Source organism: Lagenorhynchus albirostris, chromosome 8 (genome assembly GCF_949774975.1).
Source record: "Lagenorhynchus albirostris chromosome 8, mLagAlb1.1, whole genome shotgun sequence".
In the NCBI taxonomy this organism is placed as follows: domain Eukaryota; kingdom Metazoa; phylum Chordata; class Mammalia; order Artiodactyla; family Delphinidae; genus Lagenorhynchus; species Lagenorhynchus albirostris.
This window is the reverse complement of record NC_083102.1, coordinates 65,268,545-65,295,294: the sequence shown is the minus strand read 5'-3', so window position 1 is coordinate 65,295,294 and position 26,750 is coordinate 65,268,545. Positions and strand designations below refer to the sequence as shown.

General features: G+C 39.8%; 1 protein-coding gene across 2 annotated transcripts in view; it reads right to left on the bottom strand.

Annotated features, from left to right (window-relative positions):
* The window catches only part of SCIN (scinderin), a 134,705-nt gene that overhangs the window by 10,377 nt on the left and 97,578 nt on the right, over window positions 1–26,750 (bottom strand). Inside the window, exon 17 of one of the 2 annotated variants that reach the window (XM_060157105.1) lies at window positions 287–532. The exons of the other annotated variant lie outside the window; for it this stretch is intronic. Within the exon in view, the coding sequence (XP_060013088.1) occupies window positions 455–532 (78 nt within the window). The 3' untranslated portion in view covers window positions 287–454. Of the gene's footprint in view, window positions 1–286; window positions 533–26,750 lie in introns of those variants that run through there. 2 annotated transcript variants of the gene reach the window in all.

The following is a 26,750-nucleotide window of genomic DNA, read 5'->3' as shown; positions in this document are numbered from 1 at the left end:
AGTCCTATACACCTTATTTGATTTTAAATTTCTAATCCTTATTTTATTTTATGTTTTAGTTCACATTAAGGAAATCTTTGATCACATCTGAGATGATTATTGAATACTTCAATGCTATCACATGTATGACATCAGTTATTTTACTTTAAGTAAAACAATGTTCAAGTTTCTGGGCATAGAAAGTGATCCTTTAAAAATATAAGTGATGGTTGATTAAATGATGTGTACAAAATACCATGGTTTTTTTTTTATAAATTTATTTATTCATTTATTTATTTTTGGCTGAGTTGGGTCTTTGTTGCTGCGCGAGGGCTTTCTCTAGTTGCGGCGAGCGGGGGGTACTCTTTGTTGCAGTGTGCAGGCTTCTCATTGCAGTGGCTTCTCTTGATGCGGAGCACAGGCTCTAGGCTCACAGGCTTCAGTAGTTGTGACTCGCGGGCTCTAGAGTGCAGGCTCAGTAGTTGTGGCGCTCGGACTTAGTTGCTCCACGGCATGTGAGATCTTCCCGGACCAGGGCTCCAACCCGTGTCCCCTGAATTGACAGGCGGATTCTTAACCACTGCGCCACCAGGGAAGCCCACCATGGTTATTTTTTAAGAGGGTATTTTAATAGTAAGTGAATATAAAATGACTCCTAAATCAACCTGTCTTCAACAAACTTAGCCTAGTAAAGTTAAGATAACAATACTCCAGCATAGGAAGATATAAGGGCAGGGGTACATGTAATGCTGTGGAAATGTCTGATCACATGGGTTTATTTTCAATCAGGAAGAGCAGGCACACATCATGGAAAAGGTGATGTTGAAGCTGGACACAGAAAGAAAGCTTTGAGTGTGCTGGCGGAAGGCAGGCGAACAGGAGCCCAGAGAGGGAGCTCGTTCCAGGAAGAAAAAGGAAACAGCATAAGCAAAGGCACAGAAGGAGAGAATCGGGATGTGTTCCAAGGAAACAGCAAGTAATTTATGAACTAGTAAAAACATGGGGTTGTGTGACATGAGGCAAATTCAGAAAGAAAATCGACCCTTATATTGGAGTGTCTTGTATATCTTAGTAAGGAACTTGGACTTCAGCCATTGATGAGTCCTGAATGTTACCTCCCATCCCAGTTAACTCCAAAATCTACGTTCTGTACTTAGTAGAGTGTCTGGCCCAGAGCAAAGACTCCTTAAAAGTAGGTGACAGTATTCTATTTCTTGACCAGAGTATTGGTTACATAGATATGTTTAATCTCTTATAGGTTATTAAGCTGCACACTTATGATTTTGTGTACTTTTATGCTTTTTTAATGTATGCATTTAACACTTTTTTAAAAAAAAGAATTTAAAAAAGTTTAAGATGCTGCAAAAGAATAATAGTGGATTGGGGCTGAACTAACTTTTGGAAGCAGTGGTTACTAGCCAAAACTTCCTTACCATGTAAGAAGTCACTGCTGACCTCCCAGAGAGTAGCTTCAGTAGAGGCAGAAAGAAAATTATTCAATTAAGCGTTAATAAAACAAGTCTAGTTATTATTAAAGGAATAAACAGATTAAATTTTGGTGTAAAGAAAAAAGAATCCCTATAAATCCCCCTCCTCTCATGAGAAAGTGAAATTAATACTTTAGCAAAACGCACTACGTTTGCACTATAGATTTGCATGCCCCTAAAACACTCCCATGTATCCCTGAAGTCAGAATACTCCAATTTGTAGACCTTTGATTAGTGTTTTTGGCTTGCTTTCTAACCTCACCTGCCACACTTCTCTCATTGCCACTCCCCCACCCTTGTTCCTGTGCTCCATCTACATGGCACTACTTCTCCAAGTATGCTGTAGCATATTGTCGATGAAAAAATTAATTAGTTGACCTAAGAAAGAAATAGAAAATTTTATTTGAGCCAAATTAAGGGTTATAACCCAGGAACAGCCTCTCAGAAAGCTTTGAGAACTGTTCCACCTGTTTGAGGTCAAAGCACAAAGGTTTTGAGACAGACGGCTGGCTGTACATTGAATGACATATTATTGACAGTTTATACAATCTAGCAAGTAGTGGGTCACGGGTCATCATGGCCCCTTGTAAGATTAAACAGGAATGTTATCTTTTAAGGAGTTGTCTGGTTGGCACCAGGAGAATGTTGCTCTTTATGGTTGAGCAGGTATTTCTGCCGACGGGGAGGTTGGGTTGATGCATAATGCAGATACACAAGGCACAGCAGAGGGAAGAGAGGGGGCCACAGGGCAGAGAGTTTTTATTTTAAATTTTTCTTGTCTTGCCATAAAATATGAATTTTATTTCACAGTGTCATGCTATTTCATGACTCTGCACTTTTTATATGATGCCCGTATGTCCCATTTCCACCCCTGCACTGACTCTTGTCCCCTTGGAGATCTGTTTATTGCTCAGTATAAAGTTCCAAAACCTGGACCTTGGTGAGGCTTCTCTAACTTTCCCAAATAGAATAAGTCACTCTTTTCCCTTGTGCCATTTCTAGTTCATGTACCTACCACTACTTAAGTACTGATCACTTTGAAATTCTTTGTTTTCACGTGTTATTCTCCTGCTAGACTCTGTGACCCCAATATCTAGCACATTGCTGGTACAGAATTTACCATAGCAAGCTACCTTATTAGGTTGATTATTTTTTTAATCCAGACACAGCTGCCATTTAAAACTTGCAGGATGCCTTTCTGACTGGGGGTGAGTGTAAATCTCCTTGAGGTACATCTTTGGTTGGAAAGAAGCACTTTAAATGCCCCTTTTCATTAAATAAATGTAAGGCAATTAGGTAAAGACTGACTGGGGAACAAGACAGAATAGGACCTTTTTTTATACATAGTAAATAGTACTGCCACTCCAGATGGAACTGTCATTTGGGGAAAGACAAAACTTTGTCTAGAGCCAAAGAACATCCTGGATGGAAAAGAAATAAAGTACATGTAACTTATTGCATCTTTCCATTTAGATTGAGATGGGCTCAACCAAGGTCTAGGGCAGGAATGGGCCAGAAGTGGGAACTTCTGTAAGAAAAGTGGGGGGATGGGTCTGCACTGTGACCCAGATTCAATACTAAGATGTAGATAGAAGGAAAGCCTTGTTCTGGTGCACACTGTAGGTGAATCCAAAAGCACCCCACATCCTTTCTTTGTAACATGCTGGACTTACTCCAGATGCAGGTGCATTCTTTCATGTCGTAACTATTGCAACCTCTGTGGAGATCTTGGTCGATAATCACATTAGCATAGTAGGTCCTGTTTGGAACAGCAAGCCTGAAGACCAAAATGGCAGTGACTGAAAATCAGAGGCACTAGAAGATTGGCCATATTATCCTGGACTCTGTCATTACAAAGTATTTAGAGGTAGGATTGGCTCTTTAAGTTCCCATGGTTATGGGGTCATTCAGGGAAAGAGGACAGGACCCAAGGGAAAGGTGTGGGTATTCCTGCTAACCTAATATTTGATCCTGAGGTGGCTGTATTTTGAAAAATAAGATTTGTGACTTTACTTGTTCCCCAAGCAGGTCATATCAGTCACAGAATAAATAGTCATCAAAGATGTTTTTCATTTAAAGACTGCCAAGCTCAGATCTGTGCTTTAGGAAGATTACTCTGGTCAAAAAATGGGTAAGAATACAGAGAGGAACACTAGTTGGGAGCCTTGGTAAGACTCCTGATTAGAGATCAATGACAGAAAAAATGGATTGAGGGGGAAACAGGAGCTAAGTAATCTGGAGAGAAAATTGACAGGTCCTAGAAATTGATTAGATAAATGAGATAAAGTAGGTGTCATATGGCTCTTATGTATTTAGCTAGGATAACTAGAAAAATGTTGGAACAGTTAACAGAAAGTAGAAAGCACACACAAAAAAATTAGGGGGCACAAAAAAATTAGGAAGCACAAAAGGTGAAACTGGTGTGGTAGAGAAGAAAATGAGCCTGAAATAAGTACGCAGATTTGAAGAGGTGGTGACATAGGTGTACATATATAGAGCAGTCCAGCCCAGTGGTTTTCAAAAGTTATCAAAATCACCTGGTGAGGTATGTCTGTCTGTTTATTGCAGAGATTTCTGTTAGTTGGAATTTTTAGATTACAGTTAGATATATCATGATTGTTTAAGCAGGCTACACGTTTTGATTTACTCACAAAGCTGCAAGCTACTGTTGATTATAACGCTATCATGAAGCAGAAAGTAGCAGGAAAATAATGATTGCAAACCAGCAGCAGGCATTAAAATAAAGCCTGTTTTCTTGGGCAACAGCTGCTCTGTGTAGCTTTGTGTTTCCTATGTCAACAATTTTTTTAAGTGCTTAGTTGTATATAAGAATGCCAGGGCTAAAAGGAGTCCTGGCAGGGTGGGTGGGTGCAATACCAAGCAAGTCTATATGCAGTCAAATCTGGATTTGCTTGGTTTTGTATCTATTTTATAGCCATACTCTTATTGTCATTTAAAAAAAGGTGCAGGAAAACGTACTTTTCTATATGACTAAAGCTTTTTAGCTTCCAACTTTCTTATTTTTCATTGAAGTATTTCTTTTATTAGCACACTTCATGATCATGCATGGCCTCTTAGAAAGACAACTTTAATTACAGTCAAAAGATTTTATAGTTTTCCCACCCAGACCTACTGAATCAGATTACCTAGGGGATAAGGTCTTTAAAAACTTCTGGAATGAGAAATAGCTGGAAATCATTGAAGTTAAGGACAGAAGTCAGTGCAGGATAAATTCCCACCGTTTCCGGCACACATGCGGGGTAGGTGTGATTATTAGACAAAAGGGGAGGACGGAAGTTGGGAGGCAAGCCTGTGTTTTTACATGCGTAGCAATTTTAAAAATTATATTACTTTATATAATTCTTCAGTTGTCAGGAAGAGATGTTACCAAAAGAGATGGGGGTCAGAAGAAAAGGTGTGTTTGCCCTGGCAGGGGAGACTGAGTCTCTGTTATACAATTCAGGTCAGTATGTATGAATATTGTGATCTCTGTGTACAGAACCAAAAGAGGGCTTGGAAGAAGGCTGAGGGGGAATGTGCTACTATCCAGCTACATTTAATCAGTACTGTTAAGTACTGATATGAGTGAGGGTCTTCCTTTCACTAGAAGGGAATCTAGGTCACCCTAGGCCCTGAAGGCTGTGCTATGAAAGTACAACAAGCTTACAGGGAAGATCTGAGATAGAAGTGGGAAGGGCACCCTCTGTAGACGGAACAGGATCAAAGGAAGACTCAAATGCAACCTTAGTTCTCATAAATTCTACAACTAGTCCCATACCTGGCAACTGACAGGCATTTAGAAAATATTTGTAGAATGAAAAAAATGAGCAAATTAAGTGTGCCTTAGAGTCTTTGTACCTCATTTCCTCCTTGGGGTGTTTTTTGGGCACTTCATTCAGTGAAATACCTTGGAATGACTATAGATATGTGTGTGTGTTTGTGTGTGTGTGTGTGTGTGTGTGTGTGTGTGTTAAAATCTGACCTTAACAACTGATGCTAAACTATCAGTATCAAGAGACCAATTTATCTGGGAGTAAAACTAAAATTATTTCTTAGTGTTGTTTATCCATATATATGTAAATGGTAAACATATCTGGAAAATATTAAGAATTGTGTATATTCTATTCAAAAAAGGAAATTATCAATAATGGACATGGTTAATATTTTCTACTTGAACTTTCCATTTATTTAGTTGGAGGTTAGAGGTGGGCATTGGATTAGCTTGTAAAGCAGGAATGAAAGGTAGACTGTAATTGGATCTTGTGAAGTTCATATACATCTTGTAAACTTACAAAATATATGTAATAAAGCAAAAAATATATTTTCTCTTCTTTGAAGAAATGGATATTAAAATCTGGCTTCTAAAACTCAATTTCCTGGGTTTCCCTGGTGGTGCAGTGGTTGAGAGTCCCCCTGCCAATGTAGGGGACACGGGTTCGTGCCCCGGTCCAGGAGGATCCCACGTGCCACAGAACAGCTGGGCCCGTGAGCCATGGCCACTGAGCCTGCGCGTCCGGAGCCTGTGCTCCGCAACGGGAGAGGCCACAGCAGTGAGAGGCCCGCGTACCGCAAAAATAAATAAATAAAATAAATAAAAAAATAAAAATCAATTTCCTTTTAATATTTTGAATCTGAAATAATTTCTGAACAATTTAAAAATTCCATTTGTTTAAAATTTACTCAAATATTAAGGAGTATTATATTATTGAATATAAAAGTTAAAAGTTTTAATAAATTCCCAGAATATAAACGTATTTTGATATTAAAAATGATATACAAGTGCTGATGGGAATACAAAATGGTGCAGCTGCTTTTGGCAAACTGTCTGGCAGTTCCTCAAAAGGTTAAACACAGAATTATTATGTAAGCCAGCAATTCTATTCCTAGGTATCAACCCAAGAGAAATGGAAACATATGTTCACACAAAAGCTCGTATATTAATGTTCACAGCAGCATTACCCATGATAGTTAAAAAGCGGAAACAAGCCAAATGTCCATCAACTGATGAATGGATAAACAAAATGTGGTGTATCCATACAAAGGAATATTATTAGGCAGTAAGAATAAATGAATACTGATGTATGCTATTGAGGTAACATGGATGAACCTTGAAAACATGATGCCAAGTGAAAGAAGTGAGTCACAAAGGACCAAATGATGTATGATTCCGTATATATTGAAATGTCCAGTGTAGGCAAACCTATAGGAACATGAAGTGTATTGGTGGCTGCCTAGAGCTAGGAAGGGGGAAGGTTGGGGGAAAATGGTAACTGACTACTAATGGGCATAGGATTTCTTTTTAGGGTGATGAAAGTGTCCTAAAATTGATTTTGATGATGGTTGTACAACTGTGGAAAAAAAGGGGAGACAACAGCAATCTCTTAAAAACTAATCAGTGCAAATAAATCATGTTTCTTCAGAAAAGACTTGTACACTTGCCCATATACAAGGGTATTTAAATCTAGCACATTTATAAGAGTAAAAAAAACAATTATTTACAATAGTCCAGTTCTTCAGGATATGCGTGTAGGCTATTATTCATGTTCAGAAGACCTAACATTTTGACTGAATTCATTATAGTTGTTTTACTAAAAAGGGAAAATACCATCAGGCTTTAATAGATCTCCTTGAGTTTTATATCAAAATATCTGGTCATCTGAAGAGTAATTGGCTGACAAGCAAATAATTAGCGTGTACTAGCTATCTCCAGTTACATATGTAAGAATTCACGAAATAACAGAATGCCTTTGAGGGGTTCAGTTCAGGATTGTGTCCACTATGTGTTTTCATCTCACAGATAATCCATTCCACATAAAGTATAAAAATAGCCCTGCTACAACTTCAAAGAAGAGGACAAAACAAAGATTTAGCAAAGGTATTTGGCAATCCATCGTGCCAGTGGATGGAGACACAAATCGCATTTTTGGGGCAGCTTTGTTTGTATACATTCTAATCCAGGCTGAACATGTGGACTCCTTACCAAGCCGAACACTCATGTGACTGGGAAAACTTTGGCATAAACACAAACAATGTTACGTATATGGATTCCTTTTGCAGACTGATATTTATGTCTTGGAAATTAAACATGAATTTATGCAAAGACAGAGAATATCGGTACATATGTACAATATTTAAAGACTGCCTTCTTGCCAGCACTGTACTAGGCCCTAGGGAATTAAAAATGCGTGATGATACGTATTTATAAAAAAAATGCAAAAAAAAAAGCAAAAGAGATACAATATGCTCTTTAACCATTCTTATATCTCCCCACATAGTACTTCATGATTTTAGTCCTAAACACACTATAAAATATTTAATCAAATACATACGACACTGAAATTTAAGTTTGCTTTGTTTTCCCCTCTGCATCTTCTTTGCCTATAACTTAAAGTGACTTAAAAAAGATCAGGAAGCCAGACTTCTCTTTTTCCATCCTGAGGAGCTCTGACAACAAATCACTTCACACATGGAAGCCACAAACTGTTGGCTCTTTCTTAGATTTTTGAGATATCCAAAATTATCCACTAAAGCAACTTTGGGGACTCTTCTGAGATCATGGAACTTTCTGCATCACCCACTAATCTTCTGGAATTTCAGCCTTCACTGAGGCCGGAATTAGAGGTGACAACATGGGAAGATCATTTTTTGTTTTTCAAGAAACCCTGAACTCCAACACCTTCGTCTGTGTACAGCAGTCAGCGTTCTTAGCTACCAACAAATGAAATCATTTTTAATTAGTTAAGCAGAAAGGCAATGTATAAAGATGTTAGGTAGCTCTCTGAATCTGCAGGAGGGCCTGAGAGCCTGGCTTAGAGGCTGCACAGCCAAGAACCATACTTGCCTCCCACCATTTGCTAACAGCACCAGCAAAGATACCACTGCAGCAGTTGCCGGGTGAGGCTACCGCAGACCACACTGCCCACACGGCTGAGGGCGAGCCCTGGACAACACTGCTAGAACCTTGGCCACAGGCACCTCTGTAATGCTCTCACAGGCACCCACCAATGCTCTCACTCAAGTGGATACCACAGCACTGATGCCACCAGCTCCCACTTCAAGTCTGATATGGTTGTTTAGGTCCTGTGCCTGCCCCCAGCTAACTGCAACGAACGATGGGAGTACCGGCCTCCAGCTTCTTTGTAGAAGATGGGCTCTCAAAAGGTGGGAGGGGAACATCAGCTAAAAGCGCCGAATGCCCTAAACAGCCTAAAATATTCAACGGGATATGAAAAAACATTGCTCTTCAGATTACTTAGCTGATTTGTGGACCATGCCTTCCTCTGCACTGAAAACGTAATTTCTACGATAGGTGGAGAGGATGGAAAAAATGGATTCTAATTAGTTATTCCTTCCCAACTGTGCTTTCCCCTAATGCAGAATTCTTTTGTATACATGTTTACTTATGTATTATTTTCAGCATCGTAAAATTTCAATGCCAGTACATGAAATTTTATAAAAACATTTTTTTGGTATGTAATTATAAAAAGAGAGAAATAAGGGAAGCTGAAAATATGGCAGAAGAGTCAATATGACTCTGCCTTCCTCATATGACTGGCATGCTTCTGGGAATATGTAATTACTCAACCCATAAAATGTAGCACTTTCACAAATTTCGTGGTTATAAAACAAATGGGCTTTCAACATCACTCCCCTCCTGTTTAAGTGTTTCTTTTCTCAAAACACCCCTCTCTCTACGGTGGTTATTTTAAACTTTATCTATTTGCCTTGAATGTCCATCTCATCCTGCCCAGGGCAGATCACTGTACCTCATACTCTGGCCACCATTCTCTTTTTCTCTACTGTTGGAACTGGAGACCCTCCTACCCAAGGCTAATCTTGCCTATGCTCTGGATTCCATCTTCTCCTGCTTATTTCACTGTCTCATGTGTTCACAAACTCTATACTGGCTATTCCCCCTTGGCACGTAAACATGCTCAAGGCTCTCACATCCTCAAAAACATCTTTCTTCAACCAGAAGTCTGTCTTCCCGTTGGTACCAAGCTTTTCATCGCCCTTACAGCCAAACTTCTTTCAGAAGTTTCCTGGACTAGCTCTATTATCTCACCTTGCAGTCCCTCTTCAGCTCCCGAGACCCCTCTGTACTGCTCCCAGAAGTAAGCAAAGACTGTTAGAGCTGAATTTAACAATTAGTTCTTGGGTTTTATCTTCCTTGATCACTCAGCAGCTTTGAGACTGTTGACACGACTTTTCCCCGAATTTCTCTGAAACCAGAGTCTCTCCTTCCTCCCCTCCTTCTTTGGTCTCTTCTGCTCAGGCTCCTTGGAAAGCTTTATTTTCCCTACCACCTACCTCTTAAATGTCATTACTCCCCAGCCCCTGTCCTTGACCTCACCTTTTCTTTCTCTCCACACCTCCATGGGCTTCTGCATTTCCTCTTACGATTCCAAATAACATCTAAATGACAACGACTCTGAAATCTACATCTTCTCCGTGGAGAGATACACTCAGTTCCAGACCTGTGTTTCTGACACCTTAACTCTCAGAACCTCCTGGAAATCCCACAGGCATCACTAAGTCAGAATGCTCAAAACCGAGCTGCCGATTCCTCCCTCAAAGCCCACCTGTTCCCACGTCCATCTCTCTTCCCCACGGAACGACACACCGTCCTGCCAGCTGACTGAGGCACAAAACTGACATCACCTTTCACTCATCGAGTTTCTTTTTTTTTTTTTTTTTCATCGAGTTTCTTTATACCCAGCCATTCGTTAAGCTCTTCCTACCGCTTTACCACTTCGGTATCTCTCAGAACTGTTCACTTCTCTCCATCCCTGAAGCGGTTACTCCAGTTTATGCCGTGACTGTCTCACATCTGGATGGCTGCCCGGTTTCAGCGCTTTCCCTGCCTCCTTTCCTGCCCCCTCCTGTACATTCTCTACACTGCTGCCAAGGGGCCTTTCTGTTATGCAAATTTAGCTGCTGGCTTCCTTATCTAACATCTTTTACTGCTACCCCACAGGCTCCAAGGATAAAGTCTAAACTCTAACATGTTTTAAGGTCTTTTGTTGACCTTGCTCCTACTTGCTTTGTCAGCCTTGAGTCACTCGCCATGCACCAGCCACTGTAGCACTGTTTCTGTTAGCGATTACATCCAGCCACATGTAAACAGTGACCTGAATAACTGAATTGGGGAGGGGGGTGACATTATAATTATTATTTACCATATCAGGAAATCCAGGAGTAGACGGTTCAGGGCTAGAACTGTAGCTCCATGATATCATCAACCTCCCAGGCTCCTTATTATATCCTTCTATGCCACCACCCACAGCTCCTGGCTTCCCTCCTCATGGGTACCTCACGGTAACAGGATGGCTGCTTCACCTCCAGCAGTACATCCCCATTCCAAATAGGAGATGAGGGATGAAGCAACAAGGATGAAGAGATAGCACCTACATCATGAAAGCAAAACCTACTCATAAATCACCTCAACATCTACTTATGTATTGACCAGAACTCTGTCAAATCGAATAGCCCTTAACCCTAAGTTAAACAAAAAAAAATGTAGTTTTTTGTTTCTTTTTTTTTTTTTTACATCTTTATTGGAGTATAATTGCTTTAAAATGGTGTGTTAGTTTCTGCTCTATAACAAAGTGAATCAGCTATACATATACATATATCCCCATATCTCCTCCCTCTTGCGTCTCCCTCCCTCCCACCCTCCCTATCCCACCCCTCTAGGTGGTCACAAAGCACCAAGCTGATCTCCCTGTGCTATGTGGCTGCTTCCCACTAGCTATATCTATTTTATGTTTGGTAGTGTATATGGTTTTTTTTTTATATTTCTTTTAACCTGGGTGTTTTGCTCTTTTGAACAAAATGAGAGTTCTGTTAAGAAGAAAAAAGTAAATAAAAATGACATACTGACTAAATAACAGTACTTACCACAGGAATTTTTATGAATTCCTGAAATATTACAGCATTCTCTATCAGGCCCTTTTGTCATTGTCCCTACTGCTCTTTTCATCTGGAACAATTTTTCATATCTCCGATTTGCCTGGCTAACTTCTACTTCTACTTCAGGTCTAGCCTAAATGTCACTTCTTTTAGAATGCCTGCTTTGAGACACTCCTATCCCACCTTCCCTCAAATTCCAAACCTACCTTCCTATATACTCTCAGCATGAATGACTTTTTAAAATGTGATATAATTTCCTCTTTAAACCTCAGACTTTCCCACTAGACTGTGCCTATTTTGCTCACCACTGCATGTTTGTAGTACACAGTATATACACTCAGTATAACTTGTTGAATGAATATGAAATAAACATGAATATGTTAGTGATTGAAAGGATATTGTATATATTAACATATATAACTATTCAACACAGTATGTAGAGATCCAAGAAATTAGTACATACCTGAAGAGAAATATGGGGTGAACCATGTGGGGTGGATGAATTTTACTTGAAATTAATAATGTGTGCCCCCTGCCCCCTGCCATCACCACCACCGTGTTACTGGCATTATTCTTCCCTGGACCACTTGCTTATTTTTCTCAGATGTATCATTCTTAAGATGTTAGTATATATAAAACAGATCAATGAGATTTAAAAGTGCTAACTATTTTGAAGAAATGAATGACTAGCATCAGGATTAAAGAATATATCAGGTAATCAATCAAAGGAGAGATTTTAATATTTCTCTCTCTCACCTTGACAATGGAAGCTCTCTAGTTGGAACATAATAGTTTTATTACCACTTTATGAAGTCTTACACATGTTTTAAACTATCAACATCAACTCTCAAATGTTATTACACATCCTCTCCCAATTTCCAGTGTCTTAGCACTTAGCAGATAGTAAGTAAATATTTGTTGAATAAAATATGTGCCAGGAAAGTGGCTGAATATGTCATTATTCCGCATATTAGGGGAAAAACGGTGGAGATTGGTAAAACGTAGCTTTGGAATTCTTGTCTAGGAATTTCCATATTGTATTTTTCAGAAGACTAAGACTCCATGCAGGTTTCTCAGGTCTAATTTTTCATGGTGCAAAATTCTGTAGTTCTTTGCTAATCATTTTCTTATGACATGTACTGATAAGTTAACACAAAAATCCTCGCTCTTAGATAAACAGGGGCTCAAAATCTAGATTAATTTAAGAATTAATGCTTTCTGAAAATTAAAGAAAATTTGAAATATAAACTAAAAATTAAGATTCAGGAAGAGTTAATGTTTGCAAACCTCATTCCAAGTGGGACAGCCATCAGAGAATATGCTTTAGGAAAACAAGCCAGATCTCCGAATGAAATATACAATTTCACGTCCAAGTTTCACTAATATGAATAATGTAAGTGATGACATCATCTGTGGTGAATCATTTATATTTTCAGTGAACTAGCATAAGATGAAAACATTTAAATAAAGAGTAACTTCAAGGTATAAGTGAAGTTAAAAGTCTACTTGTAAATAAACCATTACTTAAGCATTCTCTATATCTTCATCCAAATTCATCACCTGCTGTGACAGAAGGGAGGTCTCTATTGGCCAAATGTTTGCTCCTAAACCTAGAACCAATATTTTTCTTTTTTTCTCCCTCTTATTTTATTTTTCCCCAGATTTACTGGGAGATAATTGACATATAACATCGTATAAGTTTAAAGTGTGCAGCATGTTGATTTGATATATTTAAATGTGGCAAAATGATAGCACTATAGCCCTAGCTAACACTCCCACCCCATCACATTATTACCATTTCTTTTTTGTAGTGAGAACATTTAAGATCTACCCTGTTCACAACTCTCAAGTGTATAATGCAGTATTATTATTATAATCACCATGCTCTATGTCAGACCCCCAGGACTTGATACTCTTATGACTGGAAGTTTGTATCCTTTGACTACTATCTCCCCATTTCCCCTACCCAGACCCTGGTAACCATCACTCTACTCTGTTTCTACTCTTTTTTTTTAGCTTCTACATATAAGAGCAATCAAACGGTATTTGCCCTTCTTTATCTGATTTATTTCGCTTAACATAATGCTCTCAAGATAGAACCAATGTTTCTTAAGAAATCATTTTGTGCATTCTCTAGGGAATAACCTTCATTTCATAACTTCAGTGGATTTCCCCAAAGAACGATGAGGAAAGCAGCTCTTCTGATTCACACAAGGCCGATACATTCTGTTTAATATCTCTGTTTGCTCTATTTGATTTATCAGAAATTGTTTGGATGAGTGTCCGAAAAAGTTGGGGGAAAGTAAATTCCTACATAATGGATAGTTGCCAAAGAGAAGTTTACATGATTAAAAAAAAAAAGAAGGAAAGAGGGAAGGAAGGAAGGAAAGAAGGGAGGGAGGAAAGGAGAAAGAGGGGGAGGGGAGAGGGAGAGAATGAGAGAAAGGGGAAGGAAGGGAGGAAGGAGGGGAGGGAGGGGGGAGGGAGGGGGGAGGGAGGGGGAGGGAGGAGGGGAGGGAGGAGGGGAGGGAGGAGGGGAGGGAGGGGGGAGGGAGGGGGGAGGGAGGGAGGAAGTTGCTGCCCAACTGTGACCAGTTTTCCATCAGGGGATGAAGAGCTTCAGTGTTTGTTTCCCCATCATCACACCATCATACTGCTTCTACAAAAGGGAGCAGAGGGAAGCAGGACCTTGCTCCACATATGTTAACAGGAGACTGAGCTACTGGTAAAGGCTCACATTTTTCCTCTCACTATCCAAAATGTTTTACTTCTTCCAGTCCAAACACATCACTCTTCTTGTAAACGAATCTCCCTCAAAATAATGTGCTCACTGATAACACACAAGAGCCTCCATTCTTCACCGTAAACGTTCTTGCATCACATCACCCAGGTAGAGCAAAGTGTAACTGCCCCTCCATCCAGGCTGACTCCTGGTTAACCATACCCTTGGCCTCCCAGAAGCACCAAGCTTCGGGGAGACACGACCACCAAAGCTCTGAGGGATGCTGAGCCGTTTTCATGCCTCACCCTGTCCGTAGTCTCCTTTCTTAGAAGGTTTCAAGGACATTTCTTCATGTTGAACTGTCACAAGGTCACAATCTTCCTAACTCCCGAGAGATCAACACATAAATGCTGCATTGCTCATGTGCTCAAGACTTCTGAAGGTGCCCAAGCAAGTCCCCTCCTCTCCTGACAAAGACAGGGAGGCGGGTCACTACCGTCTTAGTTCTGGCAGATTGAAACTGTCTTGATGTGGGAAGACCCTTCCAGTTTTCAACCCCCGCTCTGCACCATATTCTGTATTTCAACTATGGAAAAGCTGTTCTAAGTTGTAGCGCAGGTCTGGGTAGCAGGGGTTTTCTTTACCAAGGGGAGGCATTTATACACTCAGGAGCATTGGCTCCTGAGTGTATAAATGGGGCACAGAGGTTAGCATTATAGGCTGTGGAGCCAAGCTACCTACGTCCACATCACAGCTCAGCTAATTTTACCAGCTTGCACTCTTGACTATATCAGAGAATTTAACAAGGGAAGATATATATATATATATATATATATATATATATATATATATCCATTTAGGCTTTAACTCTGTGCATAATTATACAAAGAAATTTGAGCTGTAGTGTGAATTTATACCTGGGAATGTGAACTTATTTAGCAAAAGGATGTTTGCAGATGTAATTAAGGACCTTGAGATTAGATCATCCCGGATTAACTGAGTGGACCCTAAATCCAATGACAAGTCTCCTTACAAGGAGACCCAGTGAAAGAAGCCCTGTGAAAGAAGGAGTCAGAGATTGGAGTTATGCTGCCAAAAGCCAAGGAATGCCTGGAGACACCAGAATCTGACAGAGGCAGGGAGAGGCTCCCTAGAGCCTTCCTAGTGAGTAACGACCTGAGAACACCTTGATTTTGAACTTCTGATCTCCAGAGCTGCAAGAGAATAAATTTTTGTTGCTTTAAGCCACCAAGTTCGTGGTAATTTATTACAGCAACATAACATCTGCCACTCTTCCACTCCTTCTTCCCTCTAGGGAAGAAAGCACCTTTGGTCAGCTCAGCCAGCTACCCTTTGTTTATTTTGGGGCTTGATCATGTTGAGAGAGGCAGAAAGGAGAGTAACACGAAGAGCAGGAAGCTGAGGGCAGTGAGTGTGGGAAGAGAACGAGAAAAAGTAGGAAAAATGAGCAGCTTCTGTGAAGAGTAGAAGATTCCGGTTAAGACTTGCTCTGTGTTCTAAAATATTAATCCTCCTTTTGTTGCCTTCTCAAGAGAAACTCATCAACACTGGAACGACCTCAGAGGCTCTCTGCAGCTGGTGCTTGTTTTTTTAGGCTGTATTATCATGCTGGGATCAGAGGGCTGCTAAATTTAAATTAAGTGGCATTTTTATAATCAGAAAATAAAGGTAATTTCTCTGACAAAACAGGATGTGTGCATATAAACACCAGGCTACTCTTCATATCTCGTATTCAGGGAGGGTTACAGATGTTCAGGAAAAGAAAAGATTTCTTCTGCCCTGACCAGGGGCACCCCGAATCCATCCAGACTTACACCATCAGGGCTTTTGATTCCAGTTGGACTCTACCACTGTAGTCTTCAGAATTTCTATCCTTGCACAATTTGCCTGGGACACTGAGCCCCGAAGCATTACTTTCTCATCTGGAAATGAAAGTTGCTTGTCAAATCTGCCTTCTGGGCTGTGTAGCACTAATCCAGTTATAATCCACCGCAGCCTGGAGCAACCGCAGGTAAGCCTGGAACTCTTGCTTCTGTTGCCCCATAGCCTGCATATGTCAGCACAAATGTGTCATATGTTTTGGGTATCACCCAAAACAACGATAGAAGCAGCAGCAACAGCAACAACAATATTGTGGAACCTTCTGGAACCTCAGCAGCCAGTTTACCAGTGAGTAGTAGATGTGGCCCAAACAGGACAACACCTGCACTCTGAAAACTTTGCTTTTGTTGAGTCCCATGTGATACTGAATGAGTCAGCATCCTCACCATGATCGTGAGCATCAACTAGGCACAAGCAGCAGTCTATGTATATGAAAATTCCAAGGCTGCTGGTGGAATGCTCTGTGTAAATTGGGGACTACATATTTTCCTTGGAACAGCCTATGGCCAAGATTTGCCACTGTACCATCTCAGCCAGCCGCTGTGGCTCTAGCAACATATTAAATCTGGCTTAGAATAGGGACAGCGATTTGTAATACGTTTACTTGTGATATCTGTCTCCAGGTTAACTAGTAGTATAATGCCTTATTTAATCCATTTTCTTCCCTTGGATGACCATGGAGACACTTTTTCTCGATTTTATCTCCTTCTTAATGCATGGTGGTGTTATGTATCCACACCAAAATGGCACACAATCTCTAGCACACCTCTGGTCTTATCTCCACTCCAGACATCACCAGTTCAGGGAATCTCCTGACCCTGTGGACAGGTTCAGCTCCCCGATTTATGGCTTCTAATTTTTAAAGGTGGTGTTAAAATACAGTCAAGTCTGTATTTACCTTTCCATTGTGCTTACTGTCCATAGAGAAGTGGATTAATCCATAGACAAAGCGGTGATCAAACCTGCTCTCAAAAAGCATACGCAGTGGTGTCATTGCCTATGTTCACACAACTGAATTAAAAAATACAACAGCTCCACCCAGAACACCTCAGAGAAAGAGATCATACAAGGGAGTATCAGCATCATCATCTTTTTTCTTTTCTTTCTTTTTTTTTTTGATGTGGACCATTTTTAAAGTCTTTATTGAATTTGTTACAACATTGCTTCTTTTTTTTATGTTTTGGATTTTTGGCCGCGAGGAATGTGCCATCTTAGCTCCCCAACCAGGGATCGAACCCGCACCCCCTGCATTGGAAGGCGAAGTCTCAACCACTGGACCGCCAGGAAAGTCCCCTCAGCATCACCTTTTATCACAGTCACTCTTTCCAATCCCGTGGCTCCTCTGAAATGATGGAGACAATCAATCTTACTTCAGCTGCCTCCCTTCCTTGTTTTATCTTACCCTCTAAACTCTATCCACCATGAGCTCCATTATGCCTAACAAAAACCTAAAATGTGCAGCAAGACTTTCTAAAAGGTACTGTGTTACTGAGGACTCCATAATCAGCTGCTATTTCCAGTTCACTGGAAAGGGAATATTGTCAGGAGAAATTTTTACCTCCATAGCACCTTTGGTGGGTCAATGCTCCAGTAAAAACTGGTCCACTTTCATCTCTTCCTCTGACCTTTCTAAGGAGTTAAGGCCATTCCCTGTCGTTCTTACTCCATTCCAGCCAGGGTTCATCAGTCCCATGGGGAAAAAAAGAGCTGACAAAATATATTCCAGCTATAGATCTAGCACAAGCCAATGCCAATACCAGATTATTAGAAAAACTGAAATTAGTTCATTCTTGTTTATTTGTTTACTGAGGAGTTGGCATTAGCAAGAATGACTGGGATAACATCAACATTAATCTTAATTCATGAATTATTAAAACCTTAGACTGAGTCACAGTAAATTTTCAGGAATAATAATTTAATTTGGTACTGTTTGCAGTCAGTGCAGAAAAGATAGAAAAGCATTTTACGATCAAGCGTTGGTAATAAAGGTGTCATTTTTATTATAATAACATTAAAAATACTCCCTCTAAATAAGATGAACTTTGTCATATTAACTAAATTAAAAAGCCCGTTTTTCACAGGCAACAGAAAACATTATGGCTACTGAATTCTTATTCTTGCACTAGGAGAAAAATATATTAGAAATCATCATTCTGAATAGCTGGAGACCTGATGAAATACACACAAGTATCACAGCCAATTATATAGTGAAAATGACATCTTAAGAGGAGACTTATGTTGTCGAAGAAGAGTCAGCTGCTTTTCACATCAGTATGAAAGAGAGAAACACAACGACGGACACCGGGGACAATAATAACACCTCTGATCTGTCTTCTACTGATTGCAGTATACAAGAAAATTGCCAATCAGTATCTTCATTTCTTTGCCAATGCAAAAGAGAAATTTATCACTTAAAAATGCAATTACATCCTTTGTGCACTTTTGTATGCATTTCTGTTGGGTATATTCCATGGAGTGGGATTTCTGGGTCATTGCATATGTGTATGTTCATTTTAATAGAAAGTGAAAGTTTTTCAAAACCCATACATCAATTCATACTTTCTCCAGCCTTGGATGAGAGTTCCAGTTATACCACATCCTCACCAGTATTTCTACTTGGTATTTCTATGTGACATATTTGATTTTAGCCATTCCCTAATCAGTACTTGGTTTGAATCACTTTTCACAGGTCTAACGGCTTTTTTATATCATTCTTTATGAAGTGCATTTATAAGCCTGGGGTTGTTTGTCTTACCCAGCGGCAACAGCAAACTGGAATGAATGGTCATTCTACACATTTTTGACATAGGCAGTCTTTAAAATTCAAACCCAGTTCAAATGCATAATAAGTACTTACCATTTTTTTTTTAATTCTCAAAAATAAGCCTCAACTTATTTTTTTAGTAGAAAGGTTGGTTTCTTTAGACAACGATGTATGTTTACAGTGTGTAGCTTTGGAAAATGACTGATATGAAAACTCCTGTATGACTGAGTGATAAGCCCAGGGGACAGATGCTTAATGTGTAAAGCTACAGTGGGCTCCTAACCATTACTAGAGTCCAAGCACTACTACAGATACAATGTGGAGGCAATTCTCTTTACCAGGACTGTTAGAAACAGGCAGTGTGAAAATTTATCTGATACGCTACTTGAGATGGGAGATGAGATATGTATGTACTTTTGGGATCAGAGCAGAAAAAAATGGGAGTGATCTCTGCTAACAGTAGATCTGGATGCCTGTTGGATCCAGGAAAAGGATGTTCCCTTCCTTGCCTCTGATTATATATTAGATTAATATGCCAAAATATCAATTTGAAGGAGCGTCAACCTATTAGCTTACTCGAGAACACACACATCTCTCTCTCTTCCACAGGCACCCAGTCAAATGTCTTCGATCGTAGATTAGTGCATATAGTTGATAAATATAAAATGTTTCAGGTGTATTTTTTCTTACAAAAATACTACTGCACAACAGATCAAAAGTTTTGAGCAATTTGCATAGTCATTAACAGTGTATTTATGAACCTGTGTCCCTATACTCTGATGACCACTAATATTTGATGTTTTAACATTTGCCGGTAGATAGACAAAAATATGTTTCCTCTGTTTTATTTTGAATTTCTTCAATTAGAAGTGTCATAGAACATCTTTTCCATATTTACTGGTCATTTTCATTCTTTTCTGTGAACTGTCTCTTCATGTCTTTTGACCATTTCTCTACTGGGCTGTTGACTATTGATTTGTAAGGGTTCTTTTTCAATGACAGAAATTAGTATTTGTGTAGCGATAATGTTAGCTATATGTATTATACATTATTTTCTAAGTTTTCCAGTTTTGGGTACTATTATGGCATATTTTCATCGAGTAAATTGTACCATATTTTTCTTTTATGCCTTCTGATTGCATATGTTTTTGCTGTGATGCATTCAGAAATTGTATAGCTGTTTTCTTCTCTCTCCCTCTTTTGGGCAGGTTAAAACTCTCTGTGACAGGACTGAATAATCATTTTAGGCTCTCAAAACAGTGTACTTTATCATCTCGCCATGTATCCCATTTTTGAGATTGCCATTCAATGAATATTAGCTGAGACCCAACTATTTGCCTAGACCTATGCTGAAATTGGGAATGAGAAAAGCCACTAGCTAAACTACAGAAACGTGGTCAAATACAAATGACATTGAACCAGTAACCTTGCTCTTTACTAATTTCATGAAAAAGTCCTCTTTAGACATTTCCTTCTCACTAGCCTTAAACAAGTATAGAATTAAGCTTGCCTCATATGATACTTATAAATATATATTTTGATTACGTTGCACTCCACTATTATTCCTAGAAATAAATGCCTTCCTGTATCAATCTTGTTGAATGCAGGGGAAATGCTATCTTTATTAGTGTACATGGTAAGCTTCTGTAGCAAGATTACTTTTCAGGCAAATATCTTATTGGGTAAATGTCAGCACTGAGTCACATGGCCGCAGTCAGCTCCAAGCGAGGCTGAGAAATTTCATTCTACTTAGACAGCTATATATTTGCTAAAATTTTGGTGGGTTCTATGATTAGAAGGAATTAAGAGATACTGGATACTAGGAGACACTTCGCAGCTTTTACCATAACCCATTTGTATGGTAACTCAGCTATCTCTTGTTTCTTTCACCCTACATGAAGGACGCACCTCTTTTCCAAAGGTGAACAGTATAGAGTCCAACCCAGTTTAGCTCAAAATCTAGAATCTCTATGTGATGCAAAGTTCTTTCCATGAGTCCTGAGGAGGCTTCATCTGGTTCTGTGACTGACAAACTGGCAGATAATTTCCCTGCCACTACCCCCAGCTCCCACGTCCCCACACACAAACACCCAAATACACTGATATACAGTAGTGGAATAGAACCAGAATAACCACAGTAAAAATTCCCACTTGGAGGAGAAGAATGGAAATTACACAGAGATGCTTGTCTCTGGCAAGGCTGAAATCTTGCTGGGCAGAAATCAATAAGACTCCCCTCACTAGCACTGGAATAAGTTCCTTGATGAAATCCTGGCTCTGCCCTCTGGGAAACTCCCTTGTCCATTGTCCTTTTGGTCTCCTGGCTTTGTCCTTTGGGAAATTCTTCTCTGTCCATCATCCCCTGGGACACATCTATGGCGCACATTGGAAAGCATACTCTCTTGTCACTTTAGATGTGATGATGGACAAGAAGTTCTAGGGTTTAAACTGAATGCAGCACGAGTTTCTCAACTCTCTGCAGATGCAGGGTTAGAATCTCAGAAGGTGCCTTATCGTGAAACAATCCCAAACTTTTGTAGACTGGACTTGCAAGTTCTTTGGCAATATTATTTGCTCAATAACAGTTGATTCCTTGTCTATGTGGTTCCAGGTAGCTGTTTGTTTGTGAAAGAAATTATGGCCAAGGGCTTTATCTGGATATAACCCTGACGATTCTATCATCTCTCTCTCCCTTGAATTAACAGCAGTTACACTGAGTATGAAAACAACACCCTTAATCTGATTTCGGATTGGCTCCCATTCTGGGTTGAGAACCCTTAAGGGAAGGCTCTTGAGCAAGGTCCTGGGTGACAACTTTATCTACTGTTATTTTGTTTACAGAAACAGTTGGCTTTTCCAAGTTACTAATCCATCAGTCAATTTAGATTAAAGGCCACCTGCTGAGAACAGAGCAGAGTTATACTCCCCTTTCAGCTCTGCTTTACACTGATTAATTCCTGCCTGAATCATCGCTCTCTTTTAGTGCATTTCTAAAAGCTGCAAGGAACAGCCAACACACATTAATATTCTGAAATTTCCTGACCCCTTTTCCAGGAGATACAGGCTTGGTAGGCACATGATCTGCCTTCTTAGTTACCATGGGTAACAGTTTTATTTAATGTTTACCATAAAAAGGATTCCCGGCTTCCCAGCCTGCAATATCTATTTACTCACACTCAGCAAGTCTATCATTAAGGCAGGGCCACATATGTTAGAACAGTTTTACAGTGTAAAACTCCACTTCTCATACGAATGTTTCTATTAATTAGGGTAGAGGCTGAACTGCTCTAAAAAGAGACTCCAATGGCTCTAAAGCCATTGGAAGAAAATTCTTTCTTTTTATCTATTCATCTTAAACAAGCAGATCCAGTCATAATAGGCAAGCTCTGCCAGCTGCTACATGTGGCTTCCATCTCTGAGCCCAAGGTGGCTATTCAAGCTCTTGCTGTTTCGCAGCCAGTGGAAAAGGGAATAGAAATGTGGAGGACAAAGAGCTTCCTTTTCAAGGAAGTGACTAGACACCTGCCTTTATAATTCAAAGACTTCTGCTCACGTCATTGGCCTGAATTTAGTCAGATGACCTTGCTGCTGGGGACACAAAGAATGTGACCTGCACGTCATGCAGGTGGGTTTCTGTTATTAATACTAACAGGAAAAAGGGAAGAATGGATAATACAGAACAATCAGCAGATACAGATAACACATGAACATATTTTGCTATTCCCTTGCTTGTTTTTTGGTTTTTTTTAGGAGTGTCCTTAACAGCTTTATTTGTAACAGACAACGCAAATTGGGAAACAATCATATGTCATCGACATGTAAATGGATAAACAAATTACGATATATCCATGCAGTGAAATATTACTCATCAGAATTGGGATTAGAACGAAGCAAGTGAGGTGCCTAGGGTGCAAAGTACAGGGAGGTGCCCACTCCCAGGGTCATGGAAGTCCCAGTGATGCCTTTGCAGGATCCTGAGGGTGAGCACCTGCTTGCACTTTGCACCCCAGGCACCTCCCTTGCCTCACCCTAGTCCCATCTCTGCTACTCAGTAATAAAAAGGAATGCTCTATTGATACATGCTATAACACCGATAAATGTTAAAATAATTGTGCCGAGGGAAAGAAGAGTACGAACCAGGCAAAAAGAGTATATACCGTATGCTTCCATTTATATTGTATACTATACAATTCTAGAAAATGAAAACAAGTCAATCTATAGTGACAGAACCTTGCTTGTTTTTTTGACATCACTTTGGGGAAATAGCATGCATATTTAGACACACTATTTTTAGTTCTGAAGTTACATATAAAATTACATATTTTCAATCTAGATTTCATGTCTTTTGAATTCAGGCTGTTTATCAACACCAAGTCACTAATCAATAAAAATATTTTTTAGCTGTGATACTTTCTGCTTTTTTATTGTTCTTTGTCCTTTAAGTTACACTCAGGTTTTTTCAAAGCTCTCTAAACTTCTACCCTCTACTTTCTGAAATGTTCGATAAAATCAAAACTTCTTACTGATGTGTTTGATGGTACGAGACTACATATGCTAAATGCAAAAGGTGAGTGAATATATAAAACAGTTGATGATATTCTTACAAGAAGTGGGGTTTTTCCTTCCAAAAAAAATTCCTCCCAAATTCAAAAAAAAGAGGAATTCTCTCTACTTTCTGCATAGGTATTGCTCATCTTAGTTTTTACTTCTCGCCTCTGCATATATAACCCATCTCATTGAGCACAAAGTACTGCAAACTAGTAATAATTTCTGGCATTCAGTTTTGTTCCCCATCACCCCACCCTCACCACCATTATTGTTTTATTCACTCTACTCAATCCTTGAGCTTTTCCCAATATCCCTTCCTTTCCCACCAAGGTTTCCATAAGTAGTTGGACAATTAGGTTTATAATTCCCTTCCTCAGCATAGCCACTTTCTGACGTATCTGCTAATTTTGGTTGTGTTCAGATAGTCTTTCTTCACAACATTCTGCATGTCCTGAGACTGTGCCATGCTCTCCTCCCTCCTCCTTCTCTTCTCATTTGGTTCAACCTGGGGTAGCAGCTAAATGACCTTCCCCGACTTCCGGCAGCTATGCTGGGTTTTTTTCCCAGCACCCACGCTAACCACTGAAGACCTCTAATATGTGGAATGTTAGGAGAGTAGGCAGGCAGAGGCATGCTTAACCTTTAGAGAAACTGAGGTTAAAACACAATTAAGTGATTTGCCTAATGTACTTGGCTCAACTAGTAATGGTGGAGCCAGGATTCTTCCCAAGAATCCTGACATCCTTTTAATTAGAGGATTAATTAAAAGACCTAACAGGACACCACACAGTGTTCTTTAGCATAGCACTGTTAATGTAACCAACCACACTGCTTTCAGACAAAGCAAAGGAAGTCCAACAGCACCAGTTGGACTGTCAGTTATATTTAGCTATTAGGTGTCATCCTGGGGATCTGGTTCTGTCAAGGCTGAATAGTTTACTTTCCGGGAGAAAAACCATGCGTAGAAAATTGAATGAAACTATACCCTTTTCTTTTTGGTCTCACTTAATAATTACCTTAAAAGCCAACAAGTACAAAATACATTTTAAAAACCTATAAAGCTGGATATTTTAGGATCATAGAATATTTTAACAAACTACAGGGTACCTGTAATCCTTATTGGGAAATAGAACATAATTTCCATACTTTTCATTAATTATTTTTTCATTAAAAATTGGGGAATCATTATCCTGTGGCTATTTTTCCCTACAAATTCTTCTGAGTTTGTGTTAGTTTTGGTGCTGGAATATGGAATGATTTGCTCCAATGTATCATTTATGAAGTTCCATAAGAATATATTGTGTTTGGCAGTGACCTCTTAAGGACTATCATCATGGGAACATAAAGAAGGGGGTTATGTGGATACTACAGCAAAAATAGGCATTATATAGATTTCCTGCTTTGAGTAACTGACGGATGACCTCTTGGGGCCTGACACATTACAGAAGGAGAGAATAAAATGTAGACTCAAATGAGCAGCTGATTCAACTACTGTTTAAAAAAATAAAAAAAAAAGATGTTATCTCTGGTGTCCTCAATAAAAGTGCATGTAAAATAATACTTGACCTTGCAAAAATATGACCTTTTTTGAAACACTTTTATATTCAGAAGTTATAATCTCAAATAAAGATTCTTCTCATTCACACCTGGGTTGAATACTATGCACCATTAGAATGCGGTTGGCTAACCTCATTGATGACCCATTGAGAATACTGTCATTCTAGCAACGTTCTTCCTGGCTCTTCAAATACAAAAAATTCACAGATATCCCATGACTAAGCATAGAAAAACACTACTCTCAAACACCAAAGCTCAGGGATTGGTTCAAGATGGCAGAGTAGGACGTGTGCTCACTCCCTCTTGCAAGAACACCAGAATCACAACTGAACAGTCATCAACAGGAAGACACTGGAACTCACCAAAAAGGATACCCCACATCCAAAGACAAAGGAGAAACTGCAATGAGACAGTAGGAGGGGTGCAATCTCAATAAAATGAAATCCCATAACCGTTGGGTGGGTGACTCACAAACCGGAGAACAATTATACCACAGAAGTCCAGCCACTGGAGTGAAGGTTCTGAGGCCCATTCAGGCTTCCCAGCCTGGGGATATGGGAACAGAAGGAGGAATTCCCAGAGAATCAGACTTTGAAGGATAGCGGGATTTGATTGCAGGACTTTCACAGGTATGGGGGAAACAGAGACTCCCACTCTGGGGAAAGGAGCAGTGACCCCATAGGAGACTGAACCAGACCTACCTGCAGGTGCTGGAGGGTCTCCTGTAGAGGTGAGGGGCAGCTGTGGCTCACTGGAGGGATAAGGACACTGAGAGCAGAAGTTCTGGGAAGTACTCCTTGGTGTGAGCCCTCCTGGAGTCCACCATTAGCCCCACCAAAGGGCCTGTAAGCTCCAGTGCTGGGTAGCCTCAGGACAAACAAACAACAGAGAGGGAACTCAGCCCCACCCATCAGCAGACAAGTGGATTAAAGTTTTACTGAGCTCTGGCTTTAGCAGAGCAACGCCCAGCTCTACCCACCACTAGTCCCTCCCATCAGGAAACTTGCACAAGCCTTTTAGATACCCAAATCCACCAGAGGGCAGACAGCAGAAGCAAGGAGAACTAAAATCCTGCAGCCTGTGGAACAAAAACCACATTCACAGAAAGACAGACAAAATGAAAAGGCAGAGGACTATGCACCAGATGAAGGAACAAGATAAACCCCAGAAAAACAACTAAATGAAGTGGAGATAGGCAACTTTCCAGAAAAAGAATTCAGAATAATGATAGTGAAGATGATCCAGGACCTCAGAAAAAGAATGGAGGCAAAGATCGAGAAGATGCAAGAAATGTTTAACAAGGACCTAGAAGAGTTAAAGAACAAACACCTACAAGAATTAAAGAATAAACAGAGATGAAAAATAAAATAACTGAAGTGACAAATACACTAGAAGGAATCAATAGCAGAATAACTGAGGCAGAAGAATGAATAAGTGACCTGGAAGACAGAATGGTGAAATTTACTGCCACAGAACAGAATAAATAAAAAAGAATGAAAATAAATGAAGACAGCATAAGAGACCTCTGAGACAACATTAAATGAAACAACATTCAAATTATAGGGGTCCCAGAAGGAGAAGAGAGAGAGAAAGGACCCGAAAAAAGATCTGAAGAGATTATAGTCAAAAACTTCCCTAACATGGGAAAGGAAATAGCCACCCAAGTCCAGGAAGTGCAGAGAGTCCTAGGCAGGATAAACATAAGGAGAAACAGGCCAAGACACATAGTAATCAAATTGACAAAACTGAAAGACAAAGCAAAATTTTTCAAAGCAACAAGGGAGAGAGCTTCAAGATGGTGGAAGAGTAAGATGCAGAGATCACCTTCCTCCCCACAGATACATCAGAAATACATCTACAGGTGGAACTGCTCCTACAG